The sequence below is a fragment of the Electrona antarctica genome (genome assembly GCF_951216825.1).
Source record: "Electrona antarctica genome assembly, chromosome: 4".
NCBI lineage: Eukaryota > Metazoa > Chordata > Actinopteri > Myctophiformes > Myctophidae > Electrona > Electrona antarctica.
The window spans coordinates 29,082,340-29,108,974 of record NC_136809.1 but is presented as its reverse complement, the minus strand read 5'-3'; the positions used below and the strand labels follow the sequence as shown (position 1 = coordinate 29,108,974).

The following is a 26,635-nucleotide window of genomic DNA, read 5'->3' as shown; positions in this document are numbered from 1 at the left end:
CTGCAGACCGCATTAAGTGAACTGAGTCTGTGCTCAGAGAATACATTCTTCACACAATAGTCCAAAATAGTCCACAGCCCACTTTGCCACTTGCTCTGATCCACTGCATCAATAGCACCCCTCCCCCCCAATGGCAGACAATCATATGTCAGACACATACATTCAGTTGATCCGAATTAACATGAACTTCCTGTTCTTTCCAGATGGGAGATGGCCATGACGCATGTTAGATGTTCCTTGCATGCCTGTACAATACATGTTTTTGTTTATAGCAGCATGTTTCGAGTTGTTATAACCAGTGCTGCTAGTGAATATCACTGCCAAATATCACTAGAAAACCAATCCAGCACAAATGGTTTTACAAAATAGTTTTATATTTTATTATTGACATTATTAAAAAAAAGGGGGTCAAGGAGGTCGGGTTGAGGGGTCAAGTACCCCCTTTGACCCCTCGTGGCGCCGGGCCTGCGACCTGGGTTGCAATCAGACTTCTGGCATCAGTATCACATCTCTCCTTTCTGTCCGTTGTTTCCTCTCTCTCTACAGTACACTGAATAAAGAAGAAAATGCCAAAAATATATATATATAAAAAGAAAAAAGGAAATGAAAAAAGATGCCATTCCAAGCAGTCATGAGTTATCACCAGTACTTTATAAAATATTTGAATGGGAGGTGGTCAATACAAAGAATTACAGTCAGGAATGGATTACACATAATTAGATTGGCTTGGGACATAACGAGGCACACAGACTCCAGCAGCATTATTAATAGCAATGTTCAAGTATTCAGGTATAAGTATAAATTATGCTTTGGCAAAAAAGTGATGAGTGACAAAAAATTACATTAATTCAAATGACAATTTCTTATGTGACAGGGTCTGATAGAATGTTCCACATGTAGGCAAATATGAGATAACACACTTTTTTTTATGGGTTCTGTCTTTTTTTTAATAGTATTATGTTGAAGAATCCACTCATTAAAGCAGCAGTTTTAGGATCACACATTATTTAATTTGGCCTTAAAGTAGTTACTGCTGATAGATGCAAGATAACAATTTTCAAATTTCAATGTATGCCACATAATTGGAAACATTATCTGTACTTTCATAATGTAAAACCGAAAATGAACGTGTCTGACTTGAAGCACATTCTATTAGAATCTGTTGTCTTTTTTTGTCAAGCGTCATTTGTTCACTGAAACATAAATGAGCCGTTAGGATGGTGTTGCTCTCTTAATATAAAACACAATGCTCTGACCATACACTGCCTATATGCATATTCATATTCATATATTTTCCGTTCCCTCACATTTCTTCCAGCGACTTATGTCTACTCTCCTCTTCTTCATCCCCCTCTCATTAATTGTGGACTTGCTGCAGCAGCAGCAGCAGCTAGCACACTGAAGATATTCTACACTATTTCTATACCATATTCTCCTCAAATGTTTGGTGCCTAACTACTCCTACATACTTTCACTTAAATCCAGCTTACTGTAGACACGTATGGATGTACTTTTCACTTTGAAATGTTTCATAGTTTTTTTAATATTTAACTTTTAAAAGTTAAATATTTAAAAAACTACTTTCACATAGAAACTCGGTTCACAAAGCACACTTGAGAATTGTTTTTACCTTGAAACAATTTGTAGTTTGAGATATTTAACTTTAAGCACCCAATGCATTTCCATTGGGGTTTGCTACTGGGGAGAGAGGACACTGGAGGAATGACCCATGTTTTCGTAAAGTCACTGCGTTTGCAATTTTTACACTACGGATGTGTTTTACATCACCAAGTTTGCACGGGTCTGCTCTGATTTAATGTATACATTTTGAATTTAGTCAGTGGTGCAAAGTAACAGTACATTTGCTTACAATGCACAGTACAGTATTGTGGTGTGGTACTTTTACTTTACTTTCCATTTTTGTTACTTCTACCTACAGTAACCACAATAGCCAATCTACAATGTGACTTGTTATGAGCTTGTAGCTATTTTCTGAAGATTTGAGTACCTGGTAGTACTCAAAGTATAATTTTGATGCTAAAACGTTTGTACATGTCTAACTCCAAAATTCCCACACCCACACACACCCCATAATCCATCGCCACCCCACCTCCCACAGCACATGACATACTCCCTCTTATTATTCGAAAAAAGCGTTGTGAGCTTGTTGATCTGCAGCTTGACAATCTTTGGAAAATATGAGTACTTTTACTTAATGGAAACAGCTGATCAACCAGAGCCAAGTCTACACACTCACATACAACAGTACTCAGAGATACAGTACATACAAAGAGTGCACTGCTGGGACCTTGACTGCATTTGTATTATTTAATTATACAATTATACTATTTTTTGGTGGGCTTGAAGCCAGCCCATGTGGTTTCTTCAGGAACAATATTTTCTAGTTAATTTCTGTTCTCATTTCTTCATTTTTTTCTGCGCTGCTTTCTTCTTCACCATCTGCAGCCGCTTCATGGCGTTGAGCTGGGACTCTTGCGACGTGGGAGCCTTGTCACCTGTGCCCCCTTTTGACCCATTTCCATTGTTCCCATTTCCTCCCCCGTTGTTGCTCCCCCCACCGGAACCCCCATTCCCTCCCATGCTGCTGCTGCTGGGGGATCCAGCCCCTGATGGTCCCGTTGCAGACAACTTCCCCTGGCCGTCCCCACTGGATGAGCGGTTTAGAGCTTGCTTACCCAGTGTCAACGGCGGAGGGGGCTTCAGTGGCCCCTGGTTTGATCCGTTCCCATTGCCGCCCCCGGCGGGAATCTTGGCACCACTACTGCCGCCTAGACCTGACTTAGTGCCCGCTAGCCCAGACAGTCCTACAGGTTTCTGGCCACTACCAGGACCCGAGGAGCCCAGTTTGGAGCTGGAGGAGATGGAGGGGTTGGTCTTGGCTCCAAAGGCGGCCCAGCCACTGAGACCACTGCCAGAGGATGTGGTACTACTGTTGCTGATGGCACTGATGGTTGATGTTGTGGTGGATGCCTGGACAGAGTAGAACAGAACAGAACAGGTTAATGTGCACACAAGACAGGTTTATGACACGAGAAAGAAGTTATCAAGATGCATTACCAATACAATATTGGTGCTTTAAATAAATAAATAAAAATCATATTCAATTTTTAATGCAAGGTGTAAAGAAATGTGGCCACTGTCAGTTGGCATCATCATCATGTAACAATGTATTGTTTAAACAAGGCCAAATCCAAAATGAAAGACACAAACGGATCCCAAGGAAGAAACATAATTCGAAGAATTGTCTCATTGTTCTACATACCTTCACCTCAGTTCTTTTAAAAGCCTGGAAGGTACTGGCTGTGTCTGGCTTGAGTTTCAGCTCTGGTTTCTTCACCAGTGTGTCTTTAACAACAGGGGCCACTGATACAGCTGCTGGGGCTGGCTTCTGAGGAGGTTTCTGGGCTTTCTGTGCCTGGTGCACAAATCAAAAACAAGATACAGAATCAAGACACAGTATCAATTGAAGTAGTAACCGGTGGAGCATAGAAACACTATTGAGTAAAATATAATAAAATAAAAGATAAACAATATCAGATACATACGTAAACAATCTCTCCAATGACACAATGCATAATAAATGTATGAGTACAATGTTTGTATTCCAATACTCAAATTTCTGCTCACCTCTTCCGTCTAGCAAGGCGGACTTGGCGGTGTTACTGAAAAATTGGTAATCTGCTGAAATATGTGACCATCTTGTCATTCTTGTGGACTTTCACATGTCTGAAGTTATTCTGACTGCTGTTTGTTTAACAGAGTTAAACCTAGTATACCGTTAACAGCAGTGATTTACGTTCGGACATTGACATTATGTAAAGTCCACAAGATGGTCATATATTTCAGCAGTAGCCTCGCGTAGCCAGCCGTCATCTGCCTTTGCAATGCATATCCAGTATATTGAATATTGTCACGGCCGAAGTTTTGACGAGCCAACCAGATTCGTCTGGAACCAGGCTATAACCAACCAGGGCCCAGTATGCAAATATGGGGCGGGACATTGCAGAAACAAATCTAATATTGATAGGGATGAGATTAATATCCACGCAGTGATATTAGTATCACTACACGAGGCTATTTCAGCAAGCCATCAATTTCTCTGTAACACTGCCATGCTAAAGTATTTTTTGAGTATTGTAATGTAACTCAGTAATTTGAGTATTGGAATTTAGCTTATGGGAGGAAGGGAATAATGCTTTCCTTACCATGCGTTTCATTTGCCTCGTGCAGCGGGCACAGTACCAAACCAGCCGTGGGTCGTTGACATCTTTGTCCGATACCGGAGCTTTGTGACATTCCTGATGGTACAGGTTATGGCACTCCTGGCATTCAACAAGCTGGTTTCCCATAGTCACCGTCATCTGTCTGAATTAAAAATAAGTATGTCGAATTAACTTATTTTCCTAAGTCACCACCACTGCAAGAAACAATTAGTAATGACTACAAGGGTAAGAACATTTGTGCACAGACAATATTCCTATGACCCCAGCTAGTTGTTCTAATGGAACTAGAACTAAACAAAAATAACAGCTGGGAATGCGAAAGTATGAATGATGAATACCTATCCTTTCAATACTAGATTCAGTTCACAGAGAAAAGTCAATATTACACAAAGTCTTTCAACAAATACAAATGTCTTACAACAAGTACCTTATAAAAGGGCATCTTTAGTTAATTCATTCAAGTAGTGACACTTACCTGCAAACCACACAAGCTAGGCCCATTTCCATGGCAAAGTCATCAGCATTGGTCTCATCATAATCGTGTATGTTTGGCAGGATGAGGTCTTTGTTTGTTTGAACTGTGATTGGTGAAGAGCGGTTCTCCTGTTTCTCCAGACGAGGCTTCTTTGGAGGGTCAACCTCGGCCAGATCAACCCTGACCTTGGGTAGTAAAAAAAAATATAATTTGTGTCCCAGTTTTCAAATTAAACAGTTAATTTCGGTGTGTGCACAACGCTGTGTGCAAGTTACAAATTAGGCTTATTTAATTAATCATATATGATGAATGTATTTCCTGGAATTAATTCATAATCATAAAATATTGGCACATGGGGAGCATAAATACAATTTATTTACAGCAGCAGAACACAGTGAAAGTGACATCCTTTGGTTAAAAATGTGTTTAAATAGTGAAGCTGTCAGAGTGTTTGTCTCTCCAGCGTTTTAATAAACAGAAAATACATTTTCAGTCGTATCACCAACTTCATCCAATCAGGAGAGAGTATTTATCAGCTTTAATTATATAGTGTTCCAGTTCCACTTTTGGCTGCTTGTTTCTGAAAATGCATTTTATGTTTACTAAAGAGCCGGAGAGACAGAGACCACCGTTACTGAACAAACTGGTTAACTGTCTGGGCACTATAGGCTGGTAATCCAGCCGGACAGCGTGTTGCGGGTTCGATTCGAGCCCTGATCCCAATGACCATTGCTGCGTGTCACTCCACCCACATTTCCTGTCAGACTATTTTGATTGATTGAAATATTTATTAACAGTTTGCAGAATTACAGTACAATTCAAGCACAACTCAATACAAAGACTGTTAACTGTGAGTGGACAGCCCGATAAAGCATTACACTTGTATACAAGAGGGTCCACCTTGTTCAATTCATCAAAACATTTAGAGACGTACAAATATACACTTCTATAAAGCCAAAGAGCAGAACGGGAATTCATCATAAAGGAGGTAAAAAGGGAAAAGAATAATCTATAATCAATAAAAGGCAAAAAGACAAAAACATAATAAAAAAGGAGAAAAAGTGAGGATAATACACATGGTACCTTTTCAGCTGGTCTTTTCTCTGCCTCCTTCTTTACTTTCTCTGAGTTGCTGGATTTGCTGCTACTGCTGCTGCCAGAGGAAGAGGAGGAGCTGGACGAAGACTTGGAGTCCTGTTTACTTAGGCTGAGCTTTGACACAGAACTCTTGGGCACTTCTATATCCTAAAGACACAAAACACAAATACTAGTTACAACAATTGCTATGTTTACATTTTAGACTGATCTTTCGGTAACAAAAGGAGTGGGCACCTGAAAACTCTGGGCACCATTTCTTTTTTGTAATTATTTTATATTTACATTTTATAAATGGGGGCCAAATACACATGATATTTAAGGACTACATTTTCATAGACAATTTAACATTGAGCCCACTTGCATTCCTCTTTTCCAGACATTGCCCAATGACACTTGAGGTATGTGGAGTGGAGTGTAATAATCTCTGACCTTTTTGCGAGATGAACACCTTACCTTCAGTGAGGACCGATAAGACGAATCGCTGCCTCTGGCCATGGACTCATCCAGCAGAGCTTTGAGTTTCTCTGCAGAGTCTTTGTTCTTTGAATGCAGATAACCGAGTCCCTTCAGGAAGATGGGATCCAAATCAAGACTCACGCTCGCGGCCATGGTGGAAACTTCAAACTATAATGGTAACAAGTAATGAACATAGTTAATTTAAGAATTCCTCAATTTAAATGTATATTATAATAGCGACATACAGTACTGTCCAGAGCCACACACATTACATTATTTAGATGGCCAGTAGCCCAGACAGCATCCAGACAGTGCACTGCCACTGTGATAGAGAGTGGCTACTTAAACGTTGATTGCTACCGAATTATTATAGCTGTACATCTCTAATAATCTTTTCAATTATTATCTTACCTTTTACTAGAACACTCGCAGCGGTATAGTCCTTACAGTGATATGTTGTGACAAACAGATATTGAACGCTAACTAGTAAGTATTTACAAAAGAAAGAACTGTCATCCCCGGGATATGAAGGGACGCTTTTCCCCCAGTTTTCCCCCCTCCTTGTGTCCTGTGTGCAACCATTAAATACGTCCGCGGAACCCGCAAGACCAAGACGGCCAGAACTGGATGGAAATTGTTCTCAGTTATGCAATATGCATCATGTAGATGCATGTATTTAATATTTTACGTATTATTATACACATTATTCATGAATATATTTTCATGTAAATGTAGATGAGTGTTTCTACAGCAATGTATTGTTGTTTCATAATTTATATTTTGACAGTTGGTGTCGCTGTCTGTCGACGTCTCCAAATTCTTACATGGTATATGGTAGCGAAGAAATAGAACGAGGAAGTGTTTACCTTAACAACGTGGGTGTCAGCAGCCATAAACAGTGTTACAAAAATTGCTGTAAGTAACTTTAAATTGTACGTCATTCGGTCATTGTATGCCCTGCTTCAAAATAAATTAATAGCGCATTAATGCTGCATGCTACACATTTTCAGTTAAATTTGTTAGAGGCACATGTCATGTCATTTATTCCGATAATGTACTGGAAGTTTTCTTTTAATTTGCCACAGTGAAGCCCAAGGCAAATCAAATTCCATTACTCTCTTCTCTTCTCTTCTCTTCTCTTCTCAGCAATGGCGCACACAAACACAAGGGAGCAGCACCAATCTTTATATCTAGAAGTTACTTCCTCCACAAATGAAGATGCAGCTTTCCCACTACACACGTCCATTTCCCTCTTCCTCCTGTCCTACTGTGACTGCAAGTGTTTCAAAGTGCATCTGGTCACTGCCAAGCCTGCTGCCAGCTCTCTGTCACTCAGAGGACATATACCACCGTCCCTGGACATATGTGACATTCAACCAGGCAACTTACCAGTGTTGGTGAAGGGCTGCCGTCTCCCTGCTGTTTTAGATGAGACAGGGAGGTACTGCAGGGCCGGACTGGCTGTGGTGCTTCGTCACATCATCAACAGGACCATGGAGATTGACCCTAGCAGGAAGGATGTGTTGGCATTGCTGGGGTTCAAGAAGACCTGTCTAAAAGCCTGCGCTGAGGTTAGCTGTACATACTATACGTTAATGCATAAACACACACACACACACACACACACACACACACACACACACACACACACAATAATGCTAAAATGTTAACGCAAAAACTAAGCCCTGAGGGCTTATTCGTTTCTATTGTGATCCTATGTATTCAATTCATCAATACAAGACATACAACAATATACAATAAATCCTGACCTCAATACTCAATCCTCAATTCCTCACCAATAAAATAATATTTCCAGAAAAACACTGCAAATTGCAGACAGGTGCTCTTTTATGGCGGTTTTGAAGGACGGTACTAGGGAGTCACACTTTTTGATGGCTGGTGGTAGGGCATTCCACATTTTGGTGGCATAGTAGTAGAATGAATTCATCCTCAAGTTTGTGCTGCATCTGTGGGGAATGAGTCAGTGGAGCTCAACTCTGGTGTTGTGAGGCCTGGGCTGTGGCTCGGCGGTCGAGGCACCTTGGCCGGTGGCCCGAGCCTGGTGGTGTGCCGCGGGCTCGACTCCCGGTCTCGACGGCCCTTGCTGCTTGTCACTCCCCCATCTCTCTCCCCCATTTCCTGTTGGCCTACTGTCTGTCCCTCTATAAAAAAATTAATTAAAAAAAGGCAAAAGCTGCAAAAAAACATAAAACAAAAAAAAACTCTGGTGTTGTGCCTGTGCCACGTGGGTGTTTCTCACTCCTTTGAAGTAGTCTGACAGGTACACATGGGCACTGATCCCTTTGAGTATCTGGAAAACCAGGCCCATTGTCCTCTACCCTGATCTCTAGCATAATGAGCAGGGGCTAGGTGAGTCCTAGATGTTCAAATGCTAAATTTAGTTTGCAGCAATGCATAAAACCCAGTACATGCAAAATATATTTTACAGACAACATGTAAGACCATATTAAATCAACTTATTGAGACAATTAAATGTGTGACAGTGTGTCATATAGCAGTTGGTGTCAATTGTCATGGAACTTGCCCCACCCAACTGTTCCAGGGAATCATCTGATAAGGCCACACACTCCCGTTACCCACTTTAACAGCTTTTCTCAAAAATCGACAACTTTGTAATTATTGCATAAAGTAAACTAGTGTGCAGTCTGTTGATTAGTCAGTAAACTAATAGCTTGGTCTGAAGAAAGGTGTGATATTTGGTTCAGTCCTTGATTTGTGATTTTGTTCTATTGTCTCCTGTTTTGGGCTAATTCCCTGGTTGATGAACCATCAAATTCTTATTGGTTTGAGCTGTACTTTAATCTACTGACAAGGTTTCAGTTACCACATGAGCAATTTAAACAGACAGGACTTCAATAAATGTGTTGCTACAGTATATTTGACCCGTAGTTTGTCTTTAATACTGTGTCCCTCCCAGGTTAGGTCTGATCTATGCATGTCCAACTCTCTGTTTCTTATAATCAGTGTGATTCAAGCATCTTTCACTGTTACACACTCAATTAGTTATTTATTCTGTAAGAGGCTAGCCTTCTAAAATGTAAAGATTTTATGTTTTCATTCATTCACATTCAGGTGAGCCAATGGACCAGACTGTGTGAGCTGGGGATTCCTTCTGCTGTTGAGGAACACCTCCAGAACCCCGCTGATCCATCCCTGCACCTCCCCTCCACCATCCTCTACCTGGAGAAGAGACTAGGCGAGCCTGTTAAAGTCCACAATGATGACAAAATACGCAGGCAGAAACTTCAGCAACAGAAACAACAACAGAAGAAGAAAGAGAGCCAACCTTTAGAAGACCAGGAGAACCTCCCAGACTCTGACTCCCGTTCAGAAGGAGGGATGGAGCTCAGGACAGCCCTGGCCAAGCTATCTGTGGATGCGGTTCCCCCTCCGGCCACCAGGGAGAGCTCAGAGATCAGGAGAGTGAAGACGGCAGAGTTGCCCCCTCTGGAGCGAGTGTTTGCAGAGGGGCTGTACTTTACTCTAACCGATGTTGTCCTCCTGCCTTGCATCTATCAGTACCTGGTGAGTGTCTGCATGGGGACATTCTGTTTAATACTACACCTGAGGACCACTCCCATGTCCAGGAACTCTCACTCCCTGTTACTGTGCCTCAAGGAGAATAATGTGCATTGGCTTTTGGCATAATTAGTTTGGGTCAGAAGAGTCAGTCATGTCTCATCATGTTGAAGGCATGTTATATTATCCATTACTTTATATTGCATGCATACGGTATATACATTATAAACTCTAAATAGGCACACATACTCTCTCTAACTCTAAGCCTTTTGATTTTTTTTACTGTGTTTTTTTGTGGCTTTCGCCTTTATTTATTATTTTTATGGAGGGATAGACAGTAGGCTGACAGGAAATGGGGAGAGAGATGGGGGGGTGACATGCAGTAAAGGCCGTCGGGATCGGGAGTCGAACCCGCGGCACACTGCCAGACTGGATTACCAGCCAAGGTGCCTGGACCGCTGAGCAACGGCCCAGGCCTGCCTTTTGAATTTTAACATAAAATTTACTGCATCGTTTCACAAAGTAAACAACAGCAGCAGCACACATAATGCCTGCACCCCCAATATTGCCTCATCTCATTTGTGTCTCATTTAGAGACGCAAGCTTCCTCATGCCTCATAGACACGGCCATTTACCATATTTACTCTCGTCTCCCATGGAGACTGGTCTGCATTATGATGACTTGTCAAATTAGGCATGACGTATGATATTGACATTTCGCTCAGGTTGAGCAGGAAGGAAGAGCCAACGCATTTATAACCAGCCAGGCAGAAAGTTGGAGAGGAGTGTCTGACTACCTCAGACTTGGCACAGACTCTCCTGCTGTTTCCTAGGTGGTCTGGAGTCACCTGGCATGAGGTGATAACACTTCAAATAGAAGGGAAGGGCTGGGTGTGTTCAAGTGCACTGAGGTTGAAATCAATCCACGTCACAGATGTACTTCTTGGTTTGCGTGGAGAAAAAAAGATCCGGTTGCTGTCCTCTCCTTATTTACAAGATATATTTATTATTTATCAAACATGCTAAAATATAATAATACCGGTAATACATTTGTGTTGCTGATTTGCCATGCTATGATTGTTTCATTTCAGTGAATCATACTTTGCAAACTTTTCGTGGATTGTTTCCAATCTAATGATGCAAATATCTGACAGAAATGTCCATTTATGCACAATTAATCATTAAGCTCCTGACTTTGAGGAGGTGTGAGGTGCCAGTACACAACCTGGAAAACTGGTAACCTTTATGCAATGAGTGCACAGGGCAGATGTTCAGTTAGCATTTTGTGGTTTTAGTCACGGTTTGGGTCAGCACATGGCATTATTGATTGGTGATGGGGGGCGGGGGCAGACAACCACACCCCTCCTCATTTTAGCTCCTCCAAACTGTTCCCTTGACTGTGGGAATGAAGTAAATTGTGAATTTTTCACAATGAGGCTTTTAGAGCTCAGCTGTGCTCCAGTGGTTTCCAGTTTCACACTCAGCCTAGCGTGTCTCCTCTCAGTGGCCAAATCGCCATTACTGTCCACTGTCAGTCAGGCCAATTCTTTCCCGGTCTCTGTTTGCACGGATCCCATTTCCCATTCCCAACACACAGAGCTATGCCATTGCTTTTCACGACCCCCAACCCAAGGACCCTCACACATATACACACACACACACACACACGCACACGCACACACCACACAACTGTTTGTCCAGGCAGAATGAAGGTTGGTTGGCCTGTTGATTCTGGTTCACTGAACACACTGACATATCTTATGAGTCACTTAATGCATAACTCCTCTCCTCCACAGTGCTCCCTTCAGATGCTCTCCCCTGGCACTCTATCCGAGGTGCCCCTCCTGCTGCGCTGGTACGGCTGTGTCCAGGCGGTCCCTGGGGTCCTGACAGCAGCCACAGCCTGTGGGATGCGTCTGCCCATGGACCTCCATGCTCCTCAAACCCACGGGCCCCCGAGCCCTTCCAGCACGCCAGCTCCCGAAGCCGTGACAGGGGTCACGCTGACAGATTTGGTGGAGCAAGACGGCATGGAGGGGGGGACCACCACCGCTGCAGTCCCACAGGCGCATTTTATCGGAGGCCCCAGGCCCACCATGACGAAGCTTAAAGTAAGGGAATATTTTCCCTCTTTTATTCCATATTTGTTAAGTTCATCTCTTGCAGATATACAGACACACACAGTAATTATATACAGTACAGACACAGTACACATGCACATACACATTTTAATTTTATGAGCTCCCTCCTTGTGTCCCTTTGCAATAATGAAAGAGAGTCAAGGGATGCCCAGATGGTTGTTTGTTGGCTAGGCTTCCTTTAATTTAGAGCCATCAGTGTCTGCGGTTTGTTATTTTAACGTACTTAACACACATTATTGTTTTGCCCTCCAACTATACTCTTTACATTGTGGAATAGTGTATTGTATTTCTCTCTTTCTAGTGCTTGCAGCAAGGTGACTCAGTCAGAAACACAGCCCTGCATGTTCCCCCCACCCCATGTATCCCTATGCTACAGGATGTGAAATTAAAATAACTTTCATTTAAATATTTACTCTTAAAAGTATAGATCACAGTAAAATAAATGAATAAAAAATAGTGATCAAAAGTCAATTTACATTACAAAAAGGTGCAAACATTGTGAGGTAGTGTGTACGCTTGTGTTTGTGTGTACGACGTGGTTAGTGGTTTCAATATGGATCTATTAGGGTTATGATGAAGGTCAGGGCCAAGTGGACTGAACATTTAAAAATTAATTTGTACTGGGAACAGTTTCATACATTTTCACTTTTCAGTGGAAAACTTAACATTGTGAATTTGAGTCAGTGACTAGCAAGCAACGCACGTTCCACGCGTCAGGCAGCGTTGTTTGCTTATGCATTGCACTAAATCTGGAGATTAAGGAGAGAAATTACTATTCAGGAGAAGGCACAGGGGAACAAGGGTTAAGAACAGCCGACAGGGTTGTGGATCTGTGTCATATTCATATTTACGGTCGAAGTAAAATTGCCCTACGGCCTACAGTATATTGTAATGCCATGATAAGGGTGTGTATAACGCTAATGACATATATTATACAGTAGTTATTTATTTTGTCTTGTTTTGTTAGGATTTGGACAGCTTTGAACAAGATTTTAAACACCAAAGCCTCTATATTTTGCTCTTTTAGTTCATCCCCAGAGATGAAATGCATAGACCACAGTGCCTTTGTAGTTCCTTTCCCTCTGCTCTATTATGCCTTGCTGTTCCACTCCCCTCCTGTTCATTACAAAATTGCACCATTTTTCTTTCATCCATTCAGTCTCTCTTATTATCACTTACAGTAGCACATTAGTACAGACGGTGCAGCATTCAGCTCACCTCAGGTGCAGTAACCCAGTGCTAAACATAATAAACATTTTATAGTCGGCCTAAGCAGCTCATAGTAATTGCTGAATACCCCGGTGAGGAGTGGAGACAGGGCCCAGTGCTAGCATAACTCCTCGTGCGCAACACTATACAGCTCCTGTAGGACGCATTGGATGGCCAAGCAGTGACACACACACACACACACACACACACACACACACACACACACACACAGTACACACACACACACACACTGAACATTATGAACACCTACTGAGCCAATCGTACTACCCATACAGTGCAAACACACACGCTCAAGTCATATAGACAGTTTTGCACACACCAACGCATCATACGCACACACAATCATAAACACATGAGTGCTGGACACCAAATGTCCCTGGAATTGTTTAGGGACTTGGTCCTCTAAGAGTCGATAAACAGGCCCAGCTGTTCAGAAAGTGGCCCGTCAGCTGGCTCTCTCTGTTCTCAACAACGCTCGGCGAAGATAAATGTGAGATTTCCTCTTGGCCAGCCGTCCATCCTGATCTCATATCTAATGTCAGGAAAGAAGGGGGAGAGGGGTGTCGAAGCAGGACAAGGGCGATCGTAAGTGTGGCACGGGGTGAAATGTAGTTGGGGCAGAGAGGCACGCACAAATTAAAGTTTGCGTGCCAGGTGCTTTCAGACATGAACACAAATCGATACGTGTTCCATATAAATGTATGCTCAGGCATATACACAAAGGCTGCAGTGCTGTTCTTGCTCTACCCAGAGGGATTATGGGACTGGCTGTTTGTCGCCACCATCATGTCTGCAGTGCAGCTGTTGGGGGGGGGGCTGTGTGTGTGTGTGTGTGTGTGTGTGTGTGTGTGTGCTGTGCATATTTCCATTTGCACACACATTGATGTGTCTGCATACCGTATGTTTCCCAGCCGTGTTTAAAGTGTGTCCATGACCATGTGAATAATGGTGCCGTCACATTTGCAATTGTGCACAAGGTGTCTGTTTCTGTGTCCTACTGTGTGTGTGCGTGTGAGTGTGGATTCTTTCTGCACTCATGCACATGCGTGTCCCATGTGCGCCACTCAGTCTCATTTGTGTCTGTCTGAGTATGTGAGGACAACGCCAGGACTAATAGACAGACAGACAGAAGGCTGGACTCCAGCAGTAGTGACTGACATGCCATCATTCACTAGTGCTAACCGGAAGCCCCAGTCCCATCTCTCACTCACACTGGGCGTCATTTATCAATGGAGTGCATATTCTGCCCTAATTCTGAGCTTGGGTTTTGGTGTGGGACCATGTCAACGTGACATTTATCAAGTGATCCTATACAGCCAATCTTAGTGTAAATTTGGCTGCTCCTTTGATAAATATCACGCCTGAAACAAACCATAATTTAAGTGACACGACACGCCCTTAAATATTCTCAAAGCGCCCTGATTTTTCGACATGAAGAACCCGAATACGACCAAACAACACGTGGAAGGCCTCGCTGCCTGTCTTGTCCGCTGAAGCCTGCCGGTCGAAATGCCTGACCGCCAGATGTTGCTGCTGGGTCTGTATGTAGTGGTGTAACAGTATGACGATGAGCCAATCCACCATATACTGTATCTCTGGCTGTTTTTCTCTGTCTTTCTTCCTCGGTTTCTCTTTGTGTCTCTTTCTCACTCATTTACTTTCTCAACGATACATGAAAGTAAAACACTCTGCCCAAAATGCATTACTGTTTTCACTATGCCAAGTCAAATAGACAAGCATTTATTTTCTCTTAAGTACTTGCACTGTTGTAAGCACAAGTTCAGGCAAGATGGATTAGTGACTATACTGTATTCATAATTACTATAGAACCAGTCTGCAAGTTGATTTTGTGAGGCCATACATCAAAAATGATGTGTTAATGCCATGGTAGCATTATTTATGTTATCAATCAATAACACAATGATGATTGATTGCACATTGAGCCTTTCACACAGGCAGTGGTGTGCACAGTAGCCCATGTCATCATCCTCAGAGAATGAGAAAAAGACAATGGCTATATCACACAATCTTTGCACAACTCTGCAATATGGAAATACTGTTAATTTGGATCACTTTCTGGACTGCAAAGTTTTGTTCCCCACTTCCCCATATCACCATCAGGCATATATTGTGATATGCATTGTGATTAATAATATGCATTGCACAACAATAATGCTTATCACTTTACTTTATTTAAACGGGACATCGCATATTAATGAGCAATATTCTGTAAATGCACCAGATTTAGCAATGATGCTAATCTGCAGTCTCACATTAGCCACAGTCAACTGGCACAACCCTACATGAAATTACGAGCATTACTCTCTATTTCATTTTCACCTCTCCTCCTCCGGTGCTGCAGGACATGGAGAGGAAACATTTGCACTCTAGAGAGTTGGAGTAATAATAAGGAATGCAGTAGAAGTGGTTTGTCCTCGGGTGTAGTTTCAGATCATGGTGGAGTGAGGTAAGAACAGGCCCCATTGTTATTTTTTCCTGTAAATCGCTTCATTAGGACTCTCTGGAGTCCCCCCAGCATCTAAGCACCGTGGAGGAGTTTCTATGGTAACACATGCGCGTGTGTGTGTGTGTGTACGTGTGTGTGTGTGTGTGTGTGTGTGTTTGTGTGTGTGTGTGCGTGCGCATAGGTATTAATAGGTGTATTTGTGTGTTCATCCATCAGGATCATGGCATAGAGGCAGTGTTCTCCATTCACCCCAACCCTGACTGGACCCTTGCATGGAACGACCTGCCTGCAGCTGTCAACCCCACTGAAGGTAAGGACACAGGCTTCTGCTCTAAATTATTTCTATCCTTCTTTCTTTTATTCTTTTGTTCGTTTGTTTTCTCTCTTGTTCTTTTTTGTTATCAATTGTTTTTTATTCATGACAAAAACAGTACAATTAGGGATACTGGCATTATGAATAAATAAAGAAAGCAAAACACAAATACAAGATATGTATGTATACATAGTAAATCAAAAACAAAATAAGAAACATAAAAAACAAACAAACCCACCCACCCGCCCCTCCCAGGACCATGATGTCACAAACAGCACACCTGTGCCAAATTTCTTAACACTGTGTAAAAGGAAAAAGGACTAAATCATATCCTTAATTTTATCTGCAATGTTAGACGAAATATTATCATTCTCCTCTTTTTCTCCATGTAACCTTGCCATTGACATCTCTAGATAGACAATATCTAAAAAGGTTAGAGCCCATTGGACGAAATGTTAATGTGTGAGGAGGTTTCCACTGCGTATCAACCTACATCTTCTTTGCCACTGTTAAACCAGCAAAGAAGACACACTTGCGAGTGCCGTTTAACTGTAGTTGGGATACATCATTTAAAATAAATAAAGATGGAGAACGTCTAATGTTAACTTGTGAAAGTAATGAAAGTGGAAACATTTGGACATTTCCAAACCATATGGAAGAAGGTATTTGAAGCACAAAAAGTACATTTGGGATTATTTAAAAACCTCATAGCACATACTCTGCAGGGGGTCATTATGTTCGGTGAACAATGAATCTGTTGATGATCAGGATTTCTAGAAGACAACATAACATTAGATCACACTGTGTCCCAGCTCCAATCAGGATCTAGATTTGGTATGTCATTGCTCCATATAGACATGTATCAACAGGTAGGGTCCCATAATTACATTCTAGTAAAAATGGGGCGAAGGGTGAAAGCCCAATAGTACATTTTGAACTTAGGCAATATAAGGCCCCCTGTAACAAGGACAGTTTGAGACTGTACACAAATTTAGATATAGCAGAATGAAGCTAAGTCCAATACTGTGATGGCAGTGGGAACATCGAACTTACAAAATTAACCCTAAGGAGGACATTCATCTTTATGATTGATACTCAAGTATCAATCATTTGTAATCTGTTTGCACTGTTGCTAAACAAAGCAATTTCAATTATTGACCTCCACGCAGCATCACAATAGAGATGTGTTAGCCTATTTCATTTCTCAGGTGGTCCTCAACAATGAACATAATCCAGAGAGCAGGGTCAACTGAAGTTCAACTCATGGCTACAGTGCTGTTAGAACAGAGTTTTTGCAAATTATAGAATGATCTGATACCAAGATTAATTTGCTGAGATTGTATGTAGTTTATGGGTTTAGATGTTGCGTCTTTAGTTTTATTTCCTTTCTTTAATGATATTGTAGTGCTCTAATGTGCTCTGTTTTTTCATGAATAGATGAATAGTATAAAAAGGATTGGTATGGTAAAAAATAAAAAAGCTCTTTCTCTCGCTCTCTTTCTGTTTCTCTCACTCTCTTTACCACATAACATCTGTGTACAGATCTTTAGCCCTCCTTCTCCTCCATCTCTCCACCACTGGTCCAAAGTCGTAGTGAATCTCAGTGATATACGTCGAGGGAGGATCACGGCGTGCATAATTAAATATGTGCATAAAACATTCCCCCGCTAGGCTACTATAACTTGGTGATTTTCATTGACAAGTTGTGCCCCCGAGATAAACGCCAGCGCACTGACAGATTGAGGATTCCACCCGTCCCTTAAGCCATGCTTTTTTCCTGTGACTGCCTCGAAGGAATTTTAAAATGCTTGAGAGACACACACACACACACACACACACACACACACACACACACACACACACACACACACACACAAAACAAACACCCTATAGTAATCAGACACACACAAATGTGTTGGACATGTAAACGCATACACGCACGCACCTGCCTTGACAGAGTGCTGTGGTCAAGTGTAGCACAGTGTCATATTAGGAGGAAATCTCGGCAACCACACACACAAACACCACACACAGAGGCACACCCTCTGTATGTTGTGGCAACATACGCCTGATATACGCCTGAAGCACAGGCTACCACACACACACACACACACACACACACACACACACCTTGCCATAGTGGTGTGCTTGCTTCAGTGGTGGCTTGTTGCAGTGAAACCATATGCTGTTGTTGACTGTAGTCCCAGGTGCCTAAACCTCTCTCTCTGGCTGGCTATACTTCATCCTCTCATCTTTCTGTCTTCCTTTGTCTCTCTTACAGTCTCTTTGCTTTCTTGCACCCATGCTCATTTTATCTCTATCTTTCTTTATCTTGGTTTTTCTCTCATGGAAGCGTCCGGTAAACACTGTTGTTATTATTATTATAACCAACGTGTGTGGCACTGTGTAGTGTGGAGATAGCTGAAGAGAAACACACACACACACACACACACACACACACACACACACACACACACACACACACACACACACACACACACACACACACACACACACACACACACACACACTGTGTGATTCTGCAACCATCTGCCCCTCATCACAGTCTGTCAGTGTTTGAAAGAAAACAGTAATGCCTGCTTTCATAAATATTTCCTAATGTGGAATATTGTGACAGGCGAAAATGAGCTCCCATGCTGCAACCTCTCACCAGCAAGCTGAGATGTGTCATTTAGAATCTGTCTAATGGGTGCAGTGCTTTGTGTGTGAAAATGCCTCTGTCTGCCCCATAAGCCACTGGAAAAATAAAAAGAGAAACACATACAGTACAAAGGGACCTATCTTGCTTATCCCTAAACTTATTTGCCATTTTTTACTATTTTAAAACATTTTAAAATAGTTCAACTTGCCAATCTACGTCGACACATTGTGAGCTTGTAGATCATTGAACTATTTTAAAATGTGTTAAAATAGAAAAGAAATGTTTAGGAATAAGGGGTAAGGACTGCGGTGGCGCAAGATATAGCTGAAAGTCTCCACTTTCCATAACTGGAACTTGTTGTCTGCAGTTGTCATCTGTTGCTGTTGGTAGTCAAGGCTGCCAGTTCCCACCTGATGTGTGGGAGTCTGCTCCACACCGTATTGAATAACTGCTAGCTTGCATAATATAAGTTATGCATCTTATACTTCGCGTCTAAGATCTACCTATTATCATTATGTGTGCAAGCTTTTGTATGCTGCAAACCTCTTGACACAGCTGCCTTTCCCCATGGCCTCAAACTTCTTCCACGAGGTCTATGAATTGAATTTCACAGATCATTAAAGATCAGTTTAAAGTTGTGGCCACCTAATATGTACAGATATCCATCGTAGACCACAACTGAATGACTGTAGCTGCTTTCTGGAAGAAGCTGTGCAGAAAGTTGTGTTCAGCCAGAAGGTGGTCTCTTTGTCAAACACTCTGATGTTGTTGAAGTGGTCCTTCGTACTTGTCCCCATGGTCCCCCAAATACAAACATTTTGTCCTGATGATGGTCGCAGAGTGACATGATGAAACAGGTGCCTCTGGTATTAGTTAAAGACCAGACCATTGTGGTGGTGTCCAACTTATAGATGTCATTATGTTTCCTATTGGACTCCTGAACAACTGAATATTAATAATACAATAATATATTGTAGGCAGTAATGTTCCTAGCGTATGAACTCTGGAGACTGGAGAGGAACCAAACTTTAGTCATTTCACTTTAGCTGGCACTCTCCATGATAAACAGTGCAGTTGATATCTCCACATGCAGTGTTGGGTCGGTAGGTAGATAGCTGCTGTGTTTCAGTGCTACAGTAATTAAGGAGAAGTGGAGACAAGAGGAAGCCAATTTGTCCTGAACCCGTGTGTGTGGGCTGTGCCATCTGTCTGCGCGCACACACACACACACACACACACACACACACACACACACACACACACACACACACACACACACACACACACACACACACACACAATATTGTATTAGATGTTTGTGTTTTCACGATAATTGCATTATACTTTGCTGACATACTTTTATGCCTCCACACTGGCAAAACAGGAGTGACACGTACCCAGAAAGTAGCAGCACGAACCACTCACATACTACTTAAAATTTGCACACCCACATCCACAAGCAAGCACCCACTCACACACACACATTATACACACACACATACACACGCACACACACGTGTGCTGTGTACACATACACGCACGCACTGTTGTAATGTCAAAACAATACACACACAAACGCTGATGAAAATTTGCAGTATCGTTAGTTTTCTTGTATATGATTTTTTTGCGACCAATGGTCGCAGTTAACTATGGAATCGTGCATTTCCCGTCAGTGTGTTGGTCGGGCACTGGAGCTGACCTGTTCTGATATTCCATATGTTTTTTTTTTTTTTTACAAAGTATATTTATTGGTTTTTTAACAAACTTAGACAACAAACAGACATTACACAACAAGAACATAATAACAAACAACAAAAGAAAATAAAAACAGAAAAACAGCTCAGGCACAACATCATTATAAATAAAAAGATTGAACATACAAAGACATGGCAAGGACAATGAACCATAATGACTCTTGAGTTTTGATACTCCCATTCAGGAAATACATCCATACAGTATATAAATATATGTTAAAAAGGCAGACAATACAGTTATCATAGGCACAAAACATTACAATAAGAGCAGACCCATGCATACTCCACTCAAAGGCGGCAACCGCCCCCCCTCCAGGCGGCAGGGCCACCGCCCCAAGAAGCGGCCCCGATGCAATGCATCGAGACCCCTGCCCGGGCGACCACCCCCCCATACCCAAAGGGCAGACCAGCCCCCACCCCAAAGCAGAGCACACACTAGGGAAGAATGCTGGCATATAAGATATCTAATATATTCCATATGTTGATCCTTCCCCATCCATCCTTTCTCTTCGATGTCTCCCTTTTGACTGATATCTGATCTTACCCCCCCATGCCAAAGCACCAGCGCTCGTCCAGCAGTCTGCTGTCACCCAGCCTGACCCAGGTGGATATGTTGATCTGACCCCCCATTCCAAAGCGCCAGCGCTCGCCCAGCAGTCTGCTGTCACCCAGGCGGATGGGTGCACGCGTCTGGCAAAATGCAGAAGTGACAAACACCTGAGAGTGACCGACTGTACCACTCACATACTATACACGTGCTTATACATTAGTCTAAACCAGATATTGTACATTCACACAAGCGCACAATTCTCCCTATAAAAGCTGTATATTTAAATTGATAAATGGTTTTACCCCCAACTGACCTCCGATGTTATTAGCATGCAGTGTTAACAAGCTCCCTGCACACCTGGGGGCAAATGAGTTCTCTGTGCAGAACACATGGGATGATGGGAACAAAGACTCTCCTGTTCATGCTGCCTGTTTTTACTCAACCTGTAGAAAGCGTTGCTTGCACTAATTGGAGCAGGGACTGTCTGCAGCCAGGTAAGCAGCCAGGTGAAGACTGGATCTATTGTGTAGAGAACAAGCTCACTGGATGTCTGTCACTCTGTCTAGCTTAATGTGGCATAATAGGGGGGTGGAGGGTACATGGATGGGTGCATGTGACAATGGGGGAGAGACTGGGGCAGGAGGAGGAGACAGAATGAGAAGACGAGAGACAATTGGGAAAACACGAAAGATGGGAAAAGAGACATGGAGCTTCTGGGAGAAGAAGAAATTAGGTTAAGTGCGTGTATGTGTGTAGGGGGCTGGGTGTGCAGGGAACCACATAGTTGTCATACTTGAATCATGTTGCCATTAGGTGCTCTGGGGCTTGTTTTGGTACAAGGGGATGAGATGAGTTTCCCTGTCTTTGTCTAAGGTTACCAGAGGATGACAGAAGCTGAAACACCAGCGTGAAAACACAGGCCCCATTTGTCTCTGCTTGTCTGTCTCCGTCTCATTGCATCTTTGGCTATAGAACAGACGAGATTGAGATTTCACACTCAAATTTCCAACTTGGCTGGCGTGAAATAATTTGATTTAGAATGGTGGGAAAATATTTTTTTGTGAGCTACTGTACTGGTCTTCCTTCCTTCCAAGATCAGTTCAAGACTTAATTTTTGCAAGTAACTTGCAAGCCATAGCCATACAGTATTTAAGACAATAATACAAACATTTATAATAATAAATGTTTCAAAATCATTATTTTTGTTGTATATTTTAAGCTCAAACTGCAATCTGCATGAAAATAGGCTATTTGACAAATATTTCTCATCAATTGCTGGCACAAGAACTTCCTGTTAGTTGATGAAAAATACAAAATTAAGTTTAAACAATGTCAGTGGACAGACATTACACTTTATATATGTGTTACTGTACATCGCGAGACCGAAACCCTGATGACCTTGGGATATATCACCGAGGATACGTCCCAGGTACATCCATGCAATGGTTTTTTTGTTCTTAGTTGTTCTATTCATAGTGACTCATTGGAATAGACTATGTGACAACCGGGTTGTCACATAGAATGTAGAATGTAGACTGCACCCGGGAGCAGTATGGGTTGGTGGAGGAGGCCCAACAGCCCACGGTAAGGCCTTTAGGAGGGCCATTCAAGCCGTAAGCGGAGCCTGCGGAACCTCCGTTGCCCTGCTGGTGGAGCCTGTGGAACCATTGTGGCTCAAGAATCCGTCGCTCCTGAATGAAGTGTCTGGTGCTGGGAGTCCACCTTGCGTCCATGCAAGGTTCTTTTGTTCCTACATCCATGTATCAGTGGGATTTACAGTAAATACACTGTACTATTGTGGAGTGTACAGTACATACACTGTACTATCCTGGAATACCAAGTTCATGTGTTAACTAGAAAGTGTGCTCCTCGGAGCACAGGTCTCCGTCAGGCCGGGTTGCCCACCCAGGGCCCGCAAGCTGGTTATAGCCACTTGGGATCTGAAATGTTTGACTTCCACATCTTGATTACATGACCCCAGAGACACATAAGAGTTTTGAAGATATGGTGGTGCTGTAACTGGTTGATTTGAAAAGAAATTGGGTGAAGATTATTCCCTGGCCTACTGGGAGCGTGTGTGCAAAGTTTCTCACCGATCGGTCCAGCGGTGCTGGTAGCATGTTGTCCAAAACGGGCCCCTCCAGCTAATTTTGAAAGCCAATCATAGTCTATAGCTAGTAGCAAAAACTGTTTTGCAAAGAAAAGGCAACATGGCGGAAAACGTCTCTGGTGGAAATGGGCGTGGCTTATTGTCTCCACCAGGCCGAAGGCATGGGGAGAGAGTATGTTTTGCACTCCGTCCGTGTGTCCGTGTGTGTGTGTGTGTGTCCGTCCGTCTGTTACCAGCTAATCTCCGGCACCGTTAACCCGGTCGATGCCAAACTTTGCACACACACTCCCTGGATGCCAACGATGAACCTCTGCCCCACATTTTCCAGAACGGCCTGTTATAGCGCCACCATGAGGCAGCTTTTTTTACCTAAAACTGCACCGATCTGCGTGAAACGTTGCATGCACACTCCCTAGAGGCCAAGGACAAACCGTTGACCTGCATTTTCTGCATCTGCCTTTTATAGCGCCACCAGGAGGCCGACTTTTGTAAAACAAATTTTTTGATATTACTCCTCCAGATTCTGTCCAAAAATCTCACAAATCGTTACACACTATCGCTATGGTCATGTGCTCAAGTCGGTCTGTCCGATATTTCATATTCCATCCTAATTGGCTATAATTAGCTTTCACAGTTTGCAAGATTGCCCCGTTTTGAACAAAAGCCTCAAATCATGAACGCAGCATACAATTTACGTGAAATCTTTCACACATTTTCTTACTAGGCTGAGGAATATATCCCACCCTTTTCACATTGGCCTGTTATAGCGCCACCAACAGGTTGATTTTTGCAAAACACATTTTTTGAACAAAATGCCTCAAAAACATGTTTATATTAATCCTAAACATTTTGCCAAACATCTCACACAGTCCTATCCTCCTGGTGGAGACCTGTGCCCAGAAGGGCACTTTTTCTAGTTTGGGTTCTGTAATGACCCAAGGAATTCAAAGGGAAAATTATTTTGATTGTCCGACCTACAGTTCAAGAGTTATAGGCCATATAACTAAAAACATACAAATTCAACAACACAACATACAGTATCCACATCTGCCCCTTTGCAGGCTCAAGCAGGCCTCTCAAATGTGAGACACCATTAGCACATGTTTTTGTAGCCATGTTTGCTGGCTAATAAGCTGAGACATAACAGCCCCTCCGCAAAAACATCCTCCCTCTTGTTGGTTAGCGCCAACACAGAGAGTTTAGCCAGACTGCGACTGTCACATCCCACGCTTTTCAGCTTGCTGATTGTTGACTGGGAGCGTAACAGCTTGTCATATGTTACCCAACAAACCACCCCTGTGATGCTCAACTTAACTTTGATTCAAACCTTTATTCCACTCGTGTAATAGTTCCATAAAACCCCCATCTTTGGACCCATGCATATTCCAAAGTGGCAGTAACACTGCCTGTGCATCATGTTCAATGTGTCCCTGGCAGCTCTCTAAGCTGGAATATCTTAAACAACTAAAATCTCTGTTCATATTGCCAAGCCAATGTAGAAGATCTGTCAAGCGGCTTTGCAGAAGATCTGCTTTCTGCTGCATGTTTGCTTAAGTACTGTTTTTCTTTTGCTGCACCTCCAAGGGATATTGTTTGTAAAGGTTATCTCTCTTTTCAGTTGTCAGACGTAGCGAGGGATATCTGCTGTATGAAGACATGTAATAGTTGATGAATAAATGTATGAAGTGGGCCTGTACCATACAGTAACACACAGACAAATATTTTAGTACATCTCTGGGTATGTGGATTGAGCATTGGTGTAGACTTCTTTCTAAAACATTTTTTTTGTAATGCTTCCATGGTAGATTAACAGTCCAAGAGCAACTTTCCAGAATATCAAATTGCTTAGCCAGGTGGGTGGACATTGGATGTGAGCTTCCTGGATTACTTTTTTAAGAATACAATTCCCCGTTTTGGCATGTTCCACAAGTGCTTTACTTTGCTTGTTTTGAATACTTAAACTTGTTTGGCAGTCAAATGTCTCTTATGTCTCAATCAGTGGGATGAGACACTATATGAGTCACATGACATGTCGCTGGTGATTTCTGGTGACACACTTACTACTGTACTGTATGTCTCAGACATTTTAATTCTATTATATTCAAGGACCCTTGTCCCCAGGGTGAAAGGCTTGAGGCCAATTTACTTTGCATGACAAGTGTTGTGTGTTTCGCAAGGCATGTGTGACGTAAAAACAGCATAAGCTGTCATGGAGGACGTCTGCCTATGGTGTCACACATATATCTGGAACAATGAAAGGTTGTAGACGCCTTCATAAAATGTCACATACTCTAATTGGTCGGGAAGATGCTTGAGACCACATCCTCTTCCTTGTTTACATTTTTTGGCAATGTCGGCGAGTCACAGACCGTATGAATGTTCAGAACGTTGTGAGTCACAGAGTGACGCTCTGTGTATACTGTATTCCTTTCCTTTCCTTTATGCCTTTGAAGACCCAGGCAGATAAGAGTTTTAAGAAGTGCTGTGTAAAAACTATAGGCACAGACTAATAATGTTGATATAAATATAGATGCGGCTTAGGCTTATTAACCAGCCCTCAGTTGGATAAGCTCAGGCAATGATGCATGTTGGCCTCTGTGATAATGTGTTAATCACATGCCCATAGCCTTATTTCATTTTGTTCACAAAGAGAACACCATTTAGGTTAATAGATTAAAGGGACACTTCACCCCTTTTCCAACCAGATCTTATTTTAATGATGTTTGGGAGACAAAAAACACTTTCCTGGGGGGTTTTATGTGGGTAATATGTGTTTTTAGATATTGTAGTATTTCAAAGTGTCCATGATGTCATGGACACTGGGCTCACTTCCTTCCTGGACTACAATTCCCATAATGCTTTGGTGCACTGCTCCTCCTTGTGGATAGGGAGAAGGCTGTCTTACTGAAACATGTAGTCCAGGAAGTAAGTGAGCCCAGTGTCCATGACATCATGGACACTTGGAAATACTAAAATATCTAAAAACACAAATTTCCCACACAAAACCCCCAGGAATGTGTTTTCTTGTCTCCCAAACACCATTAAAATAAGATCTGGTTACAAAGGGGTAAAGTGTCCCTTTAACCATTACAACTGGAACCACTTCCAGAGAAGGACAATCCCAGCAGGACTATACAGTATAATTTCAAACAGTGTATGGAGGGAGTTGGCTCAAAAACAGTTGCTGCTGCATGGTGTGCTGTGTTGGCACACAGCCATGGAAATAGAACTGTCAAAGGTAGCTGTTTTTCACTCTGCTTTGGTTCCATTATTTTTTCCTGTGTCATAAAACCATCCACAGCAAGCATGTACTGTATATGCAGTAGAGTTTCATTCATGGTTATTTCCTTAACTATTGTGGATAGTTGTGGATCTTTCGCTCATTGGTGACTTGCCATAATATCCTTAGGGAAGATACTGTAGGTTGTTCTCTTGTGCCAAATGGCTGCTGTGTTAACTGCAATGCAGGCGTCCATAGCTGACTTGCGGTATTATTGGAAGGTTGCCGGTTGGCCCAGTGTTACTGTTTAACCATAACCCCTAACTGCACATTCTCACGATGGGTAAAATATAAATTCTACGTATATGCATTATG

The 26,635-nt window shown here is 42.4% G+C and overlaps 2 protein-coding genes across 3 annotated transcripts in view; one reads left to right on the top strand and one right to left on the bottom strand.

Annotated features, from left to right (window-relative positions):
- Window positions 1-353: 353 nt before the first annotated feature.
- On the bottom strand, window positions 354-6,822 carry ints12 (integrator complex subunit 12). 2 transcript variants are annotated; one of them, XM_079499451.1, is made up of 8 exons: window positions 6,685-6,822; window positions 6,271-6,441; window positions 5,803-5,964; window positions 4,720-4,904; window positions 4,227-4,386; window positions 3,284-3,436; window positions 2,697-2,991; window positions 354-550 (listed from the first exon to the last, which is right to left on the bottom strand). In XM_079499451.1, exons 2-8 carry the CDS (start codon window positions 6,424-6,426, stop codon window positions 504-506), a joined length of 1,158 nt encoding a protein of 385 aa, XP_079355577.1. In that variant the 5' UTR covers window positions 6,427-6,441; window positions 6,685-6,822; the 3' UTR covers window positions 354-503. The 2 variants fall into 2 exon arrangements, with proteins under 2 accessions (XP_079355577.1, XP_079355576.1); XM_079499450.1 differs by lacking the exon at window positions 354-550 and having other exon boundaries at window positions 633-2,991.
- A 134-nt stretch (window positions 6,823-6,956) lies between these two features.
- gstcd (glutathione S-transferase, C-terminal domain containing) overlaps window positions 6,957-26,635 on the top strand; it is a 65,341-nt gene continuing 45,662 nt past the window's right edge. The window contains exons 1-5 of the mRNA XM_079498690.1: window positions 6,957-7,188; window positions 7,420-7,844; window positions 9,367-9,819; window positions 11,610-11,924; window positions 15,868-15,961. Of these exons, the coding sequence (XP_079354816.1) occupies window positions 7,098-7,188; window positions 7,420-7,844; window positions 9,367-9,819; window positions 11,610-11,924; window positions 15,868-15,961 (1,378 nt within the window). The 5' untranslated portion in view covers window positions 6,957-7,097. The remainder of the gene's footprint in view (window positions 7,189-7,419; window positions 7,845-9,366; window positions 9,820-11,609; window positions 11,925-15,867; window positions 15,962-26,635) is intronic.